Source organism: Halyomorpha halys, unplaced genomic scaffold, assembly GCF_000696795.3.
Source record: "Halyomorpha halys isolate HHAL.00 unplaced genomic scaffold, Hhal_1.1 Scaffold1049.1, whole genome shotgun sequence".
Taxonomy (NCBI): domain Eukaryota; kingdom Metazoa; phylum Arthropoda; class Insecta; order Hemiptera; family Pentatomidae; genus Halyomorpha; species Halyomorpha halys.
Window position 1 is genome coordinate 1229 of NW_027106174.1, and position 16827 is coordinate 18055.

Below are 16827 nucleotides of genomic sequence, written 5' to 3' on the forward strand. Positions count from 1 at the left end.
TAAGGAGAAGCACAATTTTTTAGAGTTATTGAAAATCGTTTTTAGAACATAAGAAATATTTTTTTAAAATTAAATGTATAGTATAATTATTGTTCACCGTTACTTATTGCCCACGGTTATGGCTGATATAATACTTACCAATAATTTTTTTTTTTTTTAAATGGATTTAGATCATTTTAGCATGTGTTTTTACAATATTGATCACCAGGATGTTTGCAATAATTTATTTAATTTTAAAATAAAGATAAGATTCCTTGTCTATTACAGAGACAGTCTGAGCGATCCTTATCCGATGGATTCAAAGAACAGCCCCCACGACACCTATGAAACTGTATCATCTGCTTTCCGAGAACATGTGGCTCAACCTTCTGGTGAGTTTTTAAAAATTATTATTACTATTATTTAGGTAATTAATATTCTATGCTACATGAAGAATATTACCCCTATTGCTTATGGTCAATCAATTTTAAACAAGTCCTCAATAGATTTATTCATTTTAAGGTATAAATTGTGGGAAGATCGGGTGACTATCAAGAAATGTAAAAAAAATAGCATAAAAACAATGGGTACAAGGTACAATATTGTAATATATCATAAGACTATAAGGGTATAAATAGAAAGTTGTATAAAAACTTATATATACACAAAGTTAATATAAAAAAAAAGGAATAGAGTAAACTATATTAAGATAATATAAATATAATACTAACTTATAAAATTATAATAATGAATGATTAAATAGCTAATGTAGAAGTAGAGTTAGTTATTTCACAATAATACTTATTACTATTATAATTTCACTACTAATTACTTCCATTGATACATTTGAAACTCTTTTACTCAGTACTGTGCTAATTAGGGGTATTCATTATCCTTAGGTTAGCAGGTCAAAGGGTGTTAAATGGATTTAATTTAATGTTAAATATTTCTTTATTTTAGCATTTTAAAACGATATAACATTTAACATGGTTGAGAATCTGTTAATTCTTCTGCTAAATAGAGAATGACGTCACGCAACAGACCAGCTAAACTCCACCCCATTTTATCTGTTGTAGTTTTGATATTCGTAGTCCGTGTTGTTTTTGTTTTTAAATTTAAATAAAGTAAAGTGGTGACAAAAAAATAAGTGGAATCGAAATTTAAAATGTGAAGATGTTTTAATTTATTTATAAGATTGATCTTGGATATTCAATGTCTTAGTAACAATTTATTAGTAGATTTTTTTTTTATATCGTACCGTTTATAGAATCTAAAGCAAGGAACAAGTGAGGGGGAGAAAAGATAATGAGATACAGTTGTTGGAGATTTTATTATCTCGTTAAAATTACAAGGTTACAAAATAAGTTGTCCATAAAATCCGCTAGGAGCTGCTCTACATATAACATATAAAATGAACTTTAAATTAGGCTGCTCAAAATCCTATACTTATAACATTTAGCATGTTAACACATTATGAATACTCATATCATTGGTACTCTGCTCCTTTATTGTTTTTTCTTTTAGTGATCTACATAATTTTATTTATATAATTTATTTTTATATATTATTTTTGAAACAAACTTCTATAAAAATATTCCTATAGTCTTATATTTTAAAATGTGTCCACTTCTCAGTTTGCTCTTTTTAATATATACAACAATAAGTAGAATCAGTAGAAAAAATAAAACTATGAATCTCTATTATTTTGATATCCTTTTTAATAAATATAAAAACAAGATTAATCTAAAAATTAAACTAATACTTCATTTCTAGATATAATATTTATATGTTGAACAATAAAGGACATATAAAAATCCAGAAATTATTTAAATATATTACTAACATTTTTAACATATACATTGATAAGATGAAATTGAAATTCCAAAAAAAGAAAAATTTTGAAATCAATTCAGTCGTTTTTTAGTGAAAAGCAGAAAAATAAAATAGAAAGGAGAAAATTGAGATGCTTTATAGTTTATTTGTACGATTGATTTTGAGTAAAAATCTTGGATATTCCACATCTCAGCATCAATTAATTAATTTTTTTTCATATCGTGTCGTTTATAGTTTCCGATAAAACATTAACAAAATTTTGTGAATTTTTCTGTTGATAATGTTTTAATTTTTTTTTTGTCCTCAATAATGTAACGAATATAAGTTTTTGTGAAAAACACCAACAAAAATATGTGTAAGTCCGCCTATAGGAATTCTACTACGTGTATTACAGATGTCACCCAAGAAGCTACACTTGGTGCGAACTCCATTATCAGAGGAAGGGCGGCGTCGAGTAAGTTCCTAACTTGATTTAAAGCAATCAATAAGTGCCTCTTAGTACTTCAAGTCTAAAGGAACACCGTGAAGATATTATTTTTTAGTTCAAAGACAGCATGTATCACATCTTCAGTCTATAAAAGACAATCCGAACAGTGGTAGTTCACCACTCTAGGATGGTTCAACATATATCGAATTTCCAAACGGTTATGAAACCATTAAAATATAATTTTAATATACTAAAAGGCTAATGCAGTCTAAAAAAAAATGTATTATAATTAATTATAATATTAAAAATTAAATTACCAAATTTTCTCTTATTCAGACATCATCAAGGCATTAGTGTACATCTGAAAAACATACATTATGCAATAAAAGGAACTATCATTTAGCCACTGGACACAACAATTAAAATAGCAAAACAATTATTTAAAAATAATTGCTGTCCAACTTCAAACACTTCGTCATTGTAACTGAACTAGAACCTTCTCCAAGATTAAGTACTTCATTTATTGATAAATATTACAATCTGCCACAAACGTGGGCAATGAGTAATAGTGGTTATTAAACACATTCCCAAAATTAGGAATAAAAAATAATAACAATAATAAATAAAATGAAATAAGTAAGTAAGTAAAAATAAATAAATAATATCTCCATATGTATATAAACAGAAAAAAAAATAAAATGAATATAATCAAACTATGTAAAATAAATTATATACAATATTTAAAATCTCGACCCGAGGATCCCTGAGCAACTTTATTCCCCACGAAGGAGGGGTAGAGCAGGGCCCTTCGTGTCCCAGCACAGCACTCTCACTGCGTTACTGGTAATGAGCCAGTGGAGGCTAAGTGCGCTAAAGTCGCAATCACTCTACATGAGCGGAGTTGAACCCATTATTGATTTTATTTAACAAAACGTCTCTTGGCCACTGCATCAACCTTTGAGGTAGATTGTAGGTATTGGATGTGTGGTACTGGATACGATTAGGATGATTAGGGATGGTTTTAAATGGAATTTTCAGAATTTAGTTGATATGAGGTCAAGGACAAAAAGGGATATGTTCATTGTGTAGTGTTCTGTTGGAAACGTAACATGGTGCATTGGCAATGGCTCTAAGGGTTTAGGATTGAAAGGATTGGATTCGTTTGATGTTCGACGGTTTAGCTGTTCTCCAAAGTTTAAGTCCGTAGATCCACATAGGTCTGAGGATAGTCTTATAAATTAGTAGTTTGTTTACTATTGAGAGATTAGAGGTCGTACTGAGTAGTTGATAAAGTTAGCTGAATCGTCTGTCAAGTTCTTGTCTTTTAAGTCTAGTATGTTGGTTCCAAGTGAGTCTTGCGTCTAGTATGAATCCAAAATATCGCACAGTGTTGGATCTGGGTATAGAAATATTATTAAATTAACGGGTGGGCAGAAGCTGCGACGGATGGTGAAAAATACATTGGTGTATTTCGATCCATTACCTTTAATCCCAGAACCTTCCCCAGGAAGTAAAATGTAGTTTTAAAATTATGACAATGGTTCAAAATTCCATAAAATTAAAAATAAATGAATAATAGCTTAATATACACTCCTTCAATGGAAAAATGAAACTAAAAAGATGAGAATTGACCACGCCTTCGGAGCTCAGTTTTACGTTGAGGTCAACAGGACACGCTCTCGAAGATCATCAAAAAGTCTCTTTGGTTTAAATATTTTCCCAAATATTCTCTTTATTATATTTCTTATTCCAAGCTGATGTAGGTTACAATTAAGCGTTAAAATAAATTTATATTGAAGGCTGATATTGTCTACCATGACATAAGATGAAATTTAATTTTCTAGATAATTACCAAAATCGCAGCTTACCTACTAGTTCTTGTATTTATCGTTAACACAGGGATTGTAGAACATTTTGAATTCTGTAACACTTTTGGAGTGGTTCTATTAACAAGTGGTTCTATTAACAAAATAAAAAACTCAAAGTTTATTGATAAATGACTTTTTTCCCATACTTACTAAACATGTTCCAACAAACTACCTCTTCTTTTTAAATTTTATAATCTAAAGACCTGCTAAAAAGCTGGTTAATTGCTAAAAAGCTGGAGTATGAACTTATTACAAGTTTAAATAAAAAAAAAAAAATGGTTAGTTTGCACCGATTTGTTTACTATGAATTTATTTTATTTTTTCAAAGTTGGTAGTTACCAAGAGAGACTGCAGTATTTTAGAATTAATTATAAATAACTGAAAATCAATAGCAAGTGCAATTTAAGTTTATCGTAATCAAAGTAAATAACCACTAAAACAATATAAGAGTAAAAATATTATACAATGAGACAAATTTTCTTATTATAATCTTCATTTAGAAAGATAGTTCTATGAACATCAAAAAATGTTCTGGATAAGGGAAAATCTCTGGGAATACTCCCCGAACCTCCGGTAAGTTGGGAACTTCTGTCATAGTTGTTGGAAAATTTCAGATTTTGCCTTTCTTGCCCCTTTCCCAATAAAGTCACCCCTAATTGCCATCCATGACTAGCAATACGATTTTTATGCTATATAAAAGTCAAAACATAAACTTATATTTGTGTTTATTTTAACAACAATGTGTTATAAAAATATTTAATATAAAAATTAAAAACAAAAAAACTGAAAATATACAAAAGACCTGATGACATTTTTTTTTTCGGCCAAGACTTCTCATGGAGTCCTATACTACCTATCCATGGTTGGAGGTCAAATTTCTTCATTTTGTGGGACCACCACTCAATAAAAAAAATCATCGTCCCAGGCCGGATTCGAACCGGCAACGCCATTAGACTTCAAATTTGTAAGACTGCGCCTAACCACTGAGCTACGGTCGGCCCGATTACATTTTTAATACGTTAAAAAAGAAAAAAATATTTGATTGAACTGGTTGAATTCTTGGATAAGCGGTGACTGGTTCAGAACATTTATTTATTACAACTGAACGTAAACGTTATAATTGCATACGGTTCTCGAAAGCAATATCTTCATCTCTAGTGGAGATACTAATAATAATTTTCATATTGGTCAGCAATGGGACAATAAGAATAAGAATATTATATTATAGCCTAATTATAGTTATTATAACTAATAACTATAAGTTATTATAAGAGAATTTTAAAAAAAATATTGAAAAAATTGATGGTAGAACTCGCCATGTAGATATGCTAAATTTATAATTGAATATGTAGATTAGCAATACCGATTCCGAAGAAGAAAATACGTAAAACTAGTTGAAGTTTCGAGATAAACTAGGTCAAAAAATCTTTATTTATGAGAAGTGGGTAATTTAAATTCGCACAAAACACTCCTTAATTGTGCCCCAAACAAGAAAAAGATTGCCATCCTTTGATTCTTACTAAAATTTCAAAGAACTTGTATAAATTTTAAAGGTTGGTATAACTATTCGAATCAGAGAATGTTCTTCATAAGTGAAAAGTGTTCACTTGTTCAATTTGGATTATTTCTTGTTTATGAGATATTTGAAAGGAAAATGTCGAAAAACTGAGCATCTGTGTTGCAAGAAACCCAAGTGTCTCTGTTACTAATAAATGGAATTGTAATGAACATCATGTAAACAGAATAAATGTGAGTGTTATTAACGACAGACATTTGCTGTTAGAAAAGAATTTCAAATTGCTGAATAATAATTTTCTAAATTATTTTTAAGAATTTCTGAGTTAAGAACAGAATAATCTGTTTACAAGAGATGTTGCCATGGTACTATAATTTTTCTAATCTCAAATCAGACAGTGAATCAAAAAATATATATTATTTGACATAGAGTAGATACAAAATAGTGTTGCATATCCAGTATACCCTTTTAAAGTCGTTTAAAAGGGAGATGCTCCAAACACAATCGTCGGTATAGACAGCACCTGAAATTCAAAAACGGCATGAAACCCTCCACTCCCGCCCTCCATGGTGGCCTCACTTATCTGACTTTTTAAACAGACATTTATAGGGAGTAGGTAAAATATGAGCTTAAAATGGGAAGAGGAAACATTGAAATAGTAAAATCGAGAAATATTTAAAATGCGCCTGAAATTGAAAAACGGCATAAGCTAAATGATTACTTACAATCAACAATTTAAAATTCATTCCTCTAAGATCAATAAAATATATTTACATAAATCCAGATAAATTTTAGTACTGTTAAGTTTTTTTAAGTGATTTAAACAATTGCTTAAAGTTTTGCAGAATAGCTAATTTTGCTAAGTACCAATTTGGAACTGATTTGAATTGTAGCTTGTTCATATATATTTTTTTAATCATTATATCATGAATAGATTTTTTGTTGAAATAAAAAAACTACCATATAAGCAGAGAAATATGGACCAAAAATTGTACTTTTATGGAATAAAAAGACACAACAGTGAAATATTTGAAAATATCTTAAACAAAATGAAAAAATATGTGAGTATACAGATATATAAAAAATAGAGTGCAAAAACGGTGAAATATTTAAAGATGTGAAAAATAAAATTAAAATATCTGTAATTATTCCTATGAAACATTAACATGTATTTAGAAGTTCCAATAAAACATATATTAAAACATAAAAATACCATCTCTGCAGAAGACTATTTTACGTTGTTTTTCCCGCGTACTGTTAGAAAACAGTGGGTGAGTTTTTGATATCAATTTTATTATTTTATTTCCTTGTTCGCTAGCATAATATCCCATCTACATCCCGGCTCGTCCTGTTTATTTTCCAAAATCCCATTCTCCAGTTATCAATTCTTTTTTCTCTGTCAAAGAACTAAACTAACCACAAAAGGTTAAAACTACTGTTATTCAACAGAATAAACTGTAAGAGGAGACAAGAGAAAAAATAAATAAATAGGAACTCAACAGGATGAGCTGAGATAAAGGCAAGGGGAAGGAACTCCATTTAGCGATCGGAAGGAACGTAATAGCTTTTCAAGTGCTCCTTTATCAAAACCGAGGGTTCAAAGCCGTCTTTATAATGTAATATATGTATATACTATAATTTACTGTATGTATATACTATAATGTACTGTATGTATATACTATATTTTTTATCTTCAGGAGTCTTTCCATGAAGTTTACTCATCCTTACTTTAATATGTATTCAAGCCTTGATACAAGAGGGTGATGGGTGATCACGTCGAGGTCCCACAATTTTGTGATTCAAAACATACCATAAAATTTTTTTTTTTTTTCAAATTGTATCATTTTAATTATTTTTGTTTTCAAAGTTGTTGGAACAAAGTCGTTTCGGAATCTGGTTGTGTTGCCCTAACATTATTTCCCTAAAAACATGGATGTAGAAACAGGGTTTTGTAGCAATGCAATGGCACACAGTGGTGGAAAGTGTAAAAAAAAAAAAAATCCAAAATGAAATGTATCTAATCATATTAATGAGTGTTGTTTCTTACACTCAAGTACCTATAAATGAATTTACAACAATATTTGCAGAAGAAAATAATCTTACAGACGTTATTTCGGCATAGGGATAAAGTTCGTTTTCACTCGTTGTTATTATTTTGTTTTAAACTATCCACCAAAAATTATTTCGGCCCACTCAATAGCAACGAAAGTTATTGTACAAATTGTAGTTTTTAAAAATTAGGTTTGTTTCTTGCAATATTTTTTTCTACTTTCTTCGTCCACTTCTAATTTAATACTGGAAAAATTCGTTTTTACAAATTTTTGATAGAACAGAAAGAGAGCTTTATTGACCTTAGTGATGAGAGATTTTTCTCAAATCGGAGCAACTTTTGTGTAAGTTTCATTGACGTATAAAATCAGGGATCTTCATGGAAGTTGTAGCCAAAATAAGGTGAGAACTATAATCAAATTAATCACTATGAATAAGAATAACGTTTATATTCATAGGAGGAAATGAGTTTAGACGTGGAAAAATTAAGATTTATATTTTTACACTTGAAAATATTACAAAAATAAAAATGCATCCATTGAATTCAGCTCCTTGAATAACATAGGAATTTATGGGAGTTAAAGAAGATTTAAACAATCTAGAGGTTTTAGTACAAAAATGGCAGTTTTCCATCACTGTGTAGCATAGGAATAAAGAGACATATGTATTACAAATACATTTACAATAGATTGTAACTATAATTTACAGAAAATAATAGAGTAATACAAAACCGTAAATTGGCTTTACTCTGCATCAAACGGCATGACTTAATCTCACAGTATAAAAAAACTTTCAGTTATTTTATATATTCTGCTAGGTCTTGCAAAGATTTGCACAGAGAATAATATAAGTCCAAGGGCTCAAGAGGAAAAAATGGCAGTTATTTCGCCCCATTTTTTTTTTACTTTAATGAAAACTATGTATAATTACTAGTCTAAATTGATGAGTCTGCCAAGTGTAGAGTAGGGGAGTACAAAATGGTAGCTGTTTCAAAACGTTAACAAAAATTAATTTTTCACTCGGAGCTCTATATCTTAAAAACTACCAACAACACTGGAAAATCTAAAAGAGCATAATTTAAAGAAGAGTAAATTTGCTAAAATATGCGCCCTAATAGAACTAATAACTTTCAATAGTCTCCAAGATACAGTTTTTTAAAAAACAACATTTCATAAAAGATGCATTGAATAATCAGTAATTACTGAATTTATTTTGAAAAATTTACATCTCAAAAACCATTCGACGTACAAAGGTTTGTTAACAGTCAAATTAAAGCTAATTTAATGTACTATAATGTAGTTTGTTACGTTTATTTTCGTAGGAATAATAGTTTTTATGGTATTGGACAAATATTCTGAAAATAAATTCAGAAAATGTAGATTTTAAGTTGTTTGACTGACTTTTTGGATTTACGAATAACACTATCTCAGGAAATATCAGAAGTAAGGATGTCTACCAGGACTCAAATTAAATCTAGTTTAATCTACTATAAGGTAGTTTATTACGTATATCTTGGTAGAGGTTGCTGTTTTCGTGATATTCGCTATAATTAATTGATTTTGACAAAATTTCAAGTGGAAAATTTATATTCAAGTTAAAATATCATGAAAATTACTACCCTTACGGAGATTGTGTACATTACTTTATAGCACATTAAACTAGCTTTGATTTGAGTGTTGGTAGACATCTGTATGTCTAATATATCCTGAGATATTGTTTTTCCTAAATCGAAAAACTCAGTCCGAACAACTACAAATCAATATTTGGTGAATTTATTTTGTCAAATATCTTAAAACATTCTATTCCTAAGAAGATAAACGTAATAAACTATTTCATACCACATTAAACTAGCTTTTATTTGAGTTCTAGCAGACATCTGTATATCTTATTATTCCTCAGATAAATTTTTTCATATGCCAAAATTTTTATCCGCTAGAAATCAACATTTTGTGGAATATAATGAGAACTACTTCTTCTACGATGATAAACGTAATAAACTGTGTAGTGGTACATTAAATTAACTTTAATTTTAGTGTTAATAGCCATGTGTACGTCGAATGGTTTTCGAGATATAAATTTCTCAAAATAAACTTACTACTGATCTTTCTTTACGAAATGTTGCTTTTTTAGAAGCTATATCTTGAGAAATCTTGAAAATAAATAATTCTATTAGAGCTCATATTTTAGCAAATTTAGTCTACTTTAAATGATGTTCCTATTGAAGAATGTTGTAAAAACTGGAGAATCAAAATAAATCCTGACAAATTCCACCACATCACCTTTACTCTCCGTCGTAAACCTCTGCCCTCCTGTCCTACAGTATCCTTTCTAAATACTCCACTAACGCCTATTGAACAGATTCTATGCTTAGGACTCCATCTTGACAAGAGGCTTACTTGGAATCCACACATAAGACTGAAACGACAAGAAACTGGTCGTAGATTCCGATTGCTACAACACTTACAACTTCCTATTCACTACAAAAAATTAGTATACACTACGATAATCAGACCAATTTGGACATATAGAATTGAGCTCTGGGGCTCCACCAAACCATCAAATTCGCATCCTATCGTTACAATCCAAAATCCTACGTAAAATCCTTGATGCTCCTTATTACGTCACAAATAAACTCATTCCCAAAGACCTTAACATCCCATTCGTTGCAGATTTGACCCAAAACAAATATGCGTCTTTTCATTCCAAACTCCTTAACCATCCTAACCCATTAATTCTTAATCTTTCATCCTTAACAATCCCTAATAATCCTCCGAGGCGTCTGAAAAGAAGATGGTCACGGGACCTTCTAATTTAAATTAATGTTTGAAGTACTACCAATGGGTGGTTCCTTCCCAAGATTTTCAAGTGTACATGAAACATACAAAATATTTACCTATTGTATTATTTTGTACAGTTGTAAATTACATTAAATAAATAATAAAAAAAACATGATGTTCTTTTATGTTTTCTAGTGTTATTGGTAGGTTTAAATATATAGTGCTCCGAATGAAATACAATTTTTTAACGCTTTGAAACAACAGCTATTTTGAATCCCTCCTAACTACTTGTATACTTAGCAGACTCATCGATTTTGACTAGTAATTATAGATAGTTTTCAAAAAGTAATAAAAAGTTTGGGTGAAATAACTGTCTTTTTTTCACCCCGGCTCTTGTGCTGTATAGATATTTCTGTTCTGAAAGGTTGGAGGATTTTAACTAAGTTAGGAGGGAAAGTAAAAATCGTGTGATTCGCGCAATTCATCGGATTTTAATTTTTTTAACGAAAATAAAATATAGACGAAAAATGAAACTGGATTGGGTTGATGCTTTTGCAAAGTAATCCATTTCATATTCATAAAGCGTGCTAAATTTATGCATGAGGTTGTCCAGCGGTGGCAGCCTGCTTTTGAGGCATTGGGCCCTTTGAAGACATTCCCGAATATCTCTCCTGCTCGGGACACGAAATAACTTCGAGCTTAATGATAACATATTTTTCGAATTTAGTTCTGATAATCAAATCGGAGTTCGACGGTTATATTACGATTTTATATTTTCAGGAAAATCAGTCAATTTCAAAAAAAGGAGAAAGGGATTGTTCAAACAGAAGAATATCATTAAACTGGCGCCCAATTCTTGAAAAAATCTCGAATGATGCCAAATCATCACATTTACATTTTTTAAGATTTTCGTTCTTTAAGGAGTTGTAGCTAATATTCGTCTGGTATAATTCATTACCAGCTCTCTCTGCATATACTGTTAGTTTTGATATTTTTATTGTTAATTGTGACTATTATAGTGCATTACCCTGTCTTGGTATTAGACTGTCCATTGCTGTTTAAATACATTTCGTTGATTAATTTTGATCATTAAAATCAATAACCAGACTCTGTCTGCCCTCATATTTGTTTTCGTACATCTTGACTGCTGATTAATTGTGAATGACTGTTGTGATTAATATAATACAGGGTTTATGAATACCATTGTGGAAATTAATTTAATTAAGGGTTTGAATACTGAATGCGTTAAAGAGTATAGACGTGGGCCCACAAACGTTTGACCAATTTGAGAGTTGCAGTTGTATTCATAACTACGAAGCAATATCCTACATATCTTTACTGAATCTATTCTAACCTATTGGAGTGGATCATCCTTTCTTCGTAGTACATTCCAATTTTTTATTACTTTAATGAAAATTTCGTATAATTAATAGTCAAAATTGATGAGCCTGCCAAGTATAGGTAAGTTGAATAAAAAATAGTGGCAATACAAATACAAAAGCGTAAATTGGCTTTACTCTGCATCAAACGGCATGACTTGACCTCACAGTATAAGAAAACTTTCAGTTATGCTCAGAAATCGACAAATGAATTTTATATACAAGTATATAATATAATATATACATAATATAAGTACAAGAGCTCAAGTGGAAAAAATGGCAGGTATTTCACCCCAATTTTTTTTTTTTTTTAATTTCATGAAAACTATGTATAATTACTAGTCTAAATTGATGAGCCTGCCAAGTGTTGGGAAGGGGAATACAAAATGGCGGCTGTTTCGAAACGTTAACAAAAATTAATTTTTCACTCGGAGCTCTATATCTTTAAAACTACCTACAACGCTAGGAAACCTAATAGAGCATCATTTAAAGTAAAGTTTATTTGTTAAAATATGAGCCCTAAAGAGCTGTTTACGTTCTATTGTTCCCGAGATACAATTTTTTAAAGAGGGATATTTCATGAATTATTTACTGAAAAATCAGTAATTTACTGAGAATTTACTGTGGGAAATATATATGCCAGGAACCATGTGACGTACAGGTGTCTATTATAATTCCAAAGATACAGTTTTTCCAAAATTAATTGAAAACTACTGATTTTTTTTGTAAAGAAATGATACTTTTTCAAAAAAAAAATTTACCTGCGAACATCATAAAAACTACTACCCTATGATGATACGTGACATAAACTACTACCCTATGATGGTACGTGACATAAACTACTACCCTATGATGATACGTGACATAAACTACTACCCTATGATGATACGTGACATAAACTACTACCCTATGATGATACGTGACATAAACTACTACCCTATGATGATACGTGACATAAACTACTTTATAGTAAGTTAAATTAGCTTTATTTTGAGTGCTGACATCAGTACGTCTTATCGTTCCTAAGATATAGATTTCTCAAAATAAATTCACTAACTACTGATTTTTCAATACATATTTTATGTATATTATATATTTTATGAAATATTGCTTTTTAAAAAGCTATATGTTGGGAACTATTGAATGTAAATAGATCTATTAGAGCAAATATTTTAGCTAATTTCCTCTAATGCTGTAGGTAGTTTGAAAGATATAGAGTTCCGAATGAAAAATTAATTTTTGATAACGTTTTGAAACAGCCACCATTTTTTATTCCCCCTACCTATACTTGGCAGACTCATTAGTTTTGACTATTAATTGTACATAGTTTTCATTAAAGTAATCTAAAATTGGGATGAAATAATTGATTTTTTTTTACTCTTGGGCTATGAGAACCATCTCGTCTCTGTCACTGCGGTAGCTTCAAAAATATCCTTTTGGTTTAGTTCGTAATTTCTGATACTTAATTCTATGTATATTTGTATGATCTTATTATACTTAAGTGTTAGTGAATATGCTCTTCAAAATAGGGTGAATCGTTAGTCATTTATAATTCTCTTTTGCAAATTTGTATACCTTTTTTTACCACCATCCGGATCATACTCCTACAACTAATTACGTACGATCAATTGATAACCTTCTGTAATATTAAGTTATGTAATATTTAAAGCAATTTTGTAATTATTATTAGACCGAGTATAAAAGGCATCTAACAGATGACACGCGAATATTTTGCACCATAAGGGGATGCACTACTGAAATGTTAACTTGTATGTTTATAAATATATAAAATCCCTCGAATTAGGAATTCTCCCCGCACGAAAAGCCGGTTTCGGCTAGCCTTGCAAATCTCATACGATGAGAGGCTGAAAGGGTTGTAAAGTGAGATAAATCGCTCGAGAAAGGAAACATACTTTATCCTAGAGGAACTCCTTAGGTCCTCCTTATTGGAGTCCGTGGAATCAGTAGACCATCCTTCTTCAATGTCTTCTCTTATAAGGAAGGACCATCTCCATCACGGAGAAGGATTTCTTCTGCCTGATCTAATATTCTCGGTGGAGCGTGAAACCGGTTTTTTTTTACTCTTTTCATATCAACGTCACTGATTTCCTCTGTATATCTTTATATATTGACTCGGCGCTGATATTAGGTTTACCATCATTCAGTGTAGGATATAAATAAATCTCCACAGTACATATTAAAATAATATTAGAGATGGTTTGTAAATTAGAAATATGTAATATTTTTTTAGTAGTTATTCCTTTTTAAATATCATTTAGGTGACAAAATGTTGTAAACCTTTGGGTTTTAGCATAACACCTGGCACACGTTCTGGTTTACGCAAGAAACATAGTATTTAAACCTGCCGACTTTCTTTGTCTCTCGGGAAGACATCCTGCTGATTAATTTCACTTATGTTTTATTAGGACTCGTTTTTTTCCAATTATACTTATCACGCCGTTCTCCAATTTCAGCAACTTTTTAATTTTGTTGGATTTAATTAACTTACGTCTCCTCCTCTCGTTTCAAATAATTGTTTCATAGATAATATAGGAACACCGCATGATCGGGGTATAGCGGACGCTCTCTAATCCATCTTAAAATACCTCCGGGTAAGACAAGGGCTAAGGAATTAAAAATATTTTCTACTTATCACCTAATTTTTCCACTGGAGGAAACGAAAAAAAAGGGTTAGAGTGGTATGGATTGGCCGGGAAGGACTGCATCCTATTATTTTTGGTTTTCCGATCTCCTCTTGAGATATTTCGAGGTGTCTTAAATCGACCTGTTTTAATTAATGTTTTTTTTTTTACATTTGTTTTAATAGGACTCATTTTTTTTATGCTTATAGTATCCTTATAAGTCTTTATGTCCGTAGCTCTGGTGGTTAGGTGCTGGTTTATCAATCTGATATCTGTGGACAGCGTCGGTTGAAATCCGGCCTGTGGCGTTGACTTTTATCATTGAGTGGTGGCCCCGCAAAATGAAAAACTGGACTCCTCACCATGGTTAGAATAGGTTGGTCACCTTTAGATAACCCCCCAAGTGTCAAAAGGCTGTATAGGACTCAATGGGAGTCTTGGGCTTATGAAAGGGAAAAGAAAAAAAAAAATCCTTACGTTCTTATGCTACCTACGAAGGCTAGCAAGGTGCATGTAATTGGTTGAAAGCGTTTGAAACTCAAATGGATTTTTTAAAATATGAATCTTTGCCTGATACAATAAATGAAATCATTTACAGATAATACAGACCAATAAAAAAAAAATTGTCTCTTAATATTCCAACAATTAAACTTTGTTCTGTAAATCGAATGCTGACCTTAACCGGAATTTGTTACTTACAAATCTCGCGTTTATTGAAACCTAAACATAAATTTTGGGTCATAACTGTCAATATATATTACAATTTTTCAATCTGATATAATTTATCACAATTTAAAACAGTAATTAACTCTGTTTGACCATTACTTTTCAAAACATTGACCATTTTCCTTTTAAAGTATACAAAAATGTAATGGTTTCACATTTTGTGCGATGTCGTTGAAAATATTCGTTCTAAGAGCACAATCATATATATATAATTTATAGTGAATTTAATTAACAATTATTAAAGCCGAGAAGAGAATTTTTAAAATGGAGGATAACTAAAAATATTAACAAGTGCAATTCAAGAAAAAAATTAAAAAATACTGTTAACGTTGTTGTTATCATTAAAAAAAAAAAATTAAATTCTAATATAGGGATAAAAAATTGAAGAAAACTAGTTCAAAGAGAATACGAAAAATTTATTAATTTCATATAAATGTTATAATTTAGTAATTACTTTTTGGAAATTTAAAGTTTCGGGTACAATCATATCTTTGTGTTCTGTTCACCTAGTTTTTATTTTCTATTTATCTTTTTTAAACTTAAATCATTAAAAAAAAAATTATTTCAATTTTTCTCTTAAACTTTTTTTCTCAACTTATCCATTATTTTGGTTATCTATCGTTGTAAGGAGAACCATTGAGCATAAACATTATCTTATTTATTAAAAATAAAGCTGATTAAATTTACATAAATTTTTTACACATGATTGTTCTTGTTGAACGAAAGTTTTAAACCATTTTTTGATTTTGTGAGGAAAATAATCGATTTTTCCTCAATCAAGTTTGGAGAGCTTTGGAAGTATTGGCGTTATAGAGCTCATTTTAGTTACCAATTTTATCAATTTTACAACTAAAAAAAAATGTGCAATCTATTCTGAAATAATTCTATTTTTGGAGTTATTTTGTTACAATTGATAAAATGGTGGGATTATATACAAAATAACGTTCCAGTTTCTATACAAGCAAACTTTTTCTGGTAAAACCATTTTTTTGGACTTGGTTGTGGAAAGATTCAAAATATAGCATCTAAAACGCAAATGTATAATTTATATCGATCGATAAAATAATCAAAATAAAAAAAAAATTTCTTTCCTTTCTGTTTCAGCTGCAGAAAGAGAGAATATGATACCGAGGAATATGTCTCCTGGAGTTATCCAAGCACTGGAAGGAGTAAGGTTTATCGCACAGCACATCAAGGATTCAGACAAAGACAATGAAGTAAGTTAATTACAAGTTATAACTAATATTACTTTGTTATTTTCAAGTTTTTGTTATTTTTAAGTTTTACGATTCAAATAATATTATCAAGTTTTTGTAAGTTTTACAAATCGAATAATATTATCAAGATAATATTATATTGCTGTGTTTTGGTTGATATGAAATTTTGTTATCCATGAAATGGTGTTTTGTTTCAAAAACTCACGCATGGCATTCCTCAGGTAAATGTTGAGGTTCTGCATCTATTAGAATATTGCGTATATTTATTTATTTTGACTTCATAAACTTACCAAAACTTGATAATTTTTTGTAAGTTTTACCATTCAAATAATATTATAAAGTTTTTGTAAGTTTTATGAATCAAATAAAATTAACAAATTTTTGTAAGTTTTACAAATCGAATAATATTATCAA

The 16827-nt window shown here is 30.0% G+C and overlaps 1 protein-coding gene across 1 annotated transcript in view; it reads left to right on the forward strand.

Annotated features, from left to right (window-relative positions):
* Positions 1–267: 267 nt before the first annotated feature.
* The window catches only part of LOC106688073 (acetylcholine receptor subunit beta-like 2), a gene marked incomplete at its 5' end in the record, with an annotated part of 44899 nt that continues 28339 nt past the window's right edge, over positions 268–16827 (forward strand). Inside the window, 2 exon segments of the mRNA XM_014432357.2 lie at positions 268–371; positions 16301–16413. Of these exon segments, the coding sequence (XP_014287843.1) occupies positions 268–371; positions 16301–16413 (217 nt within the window).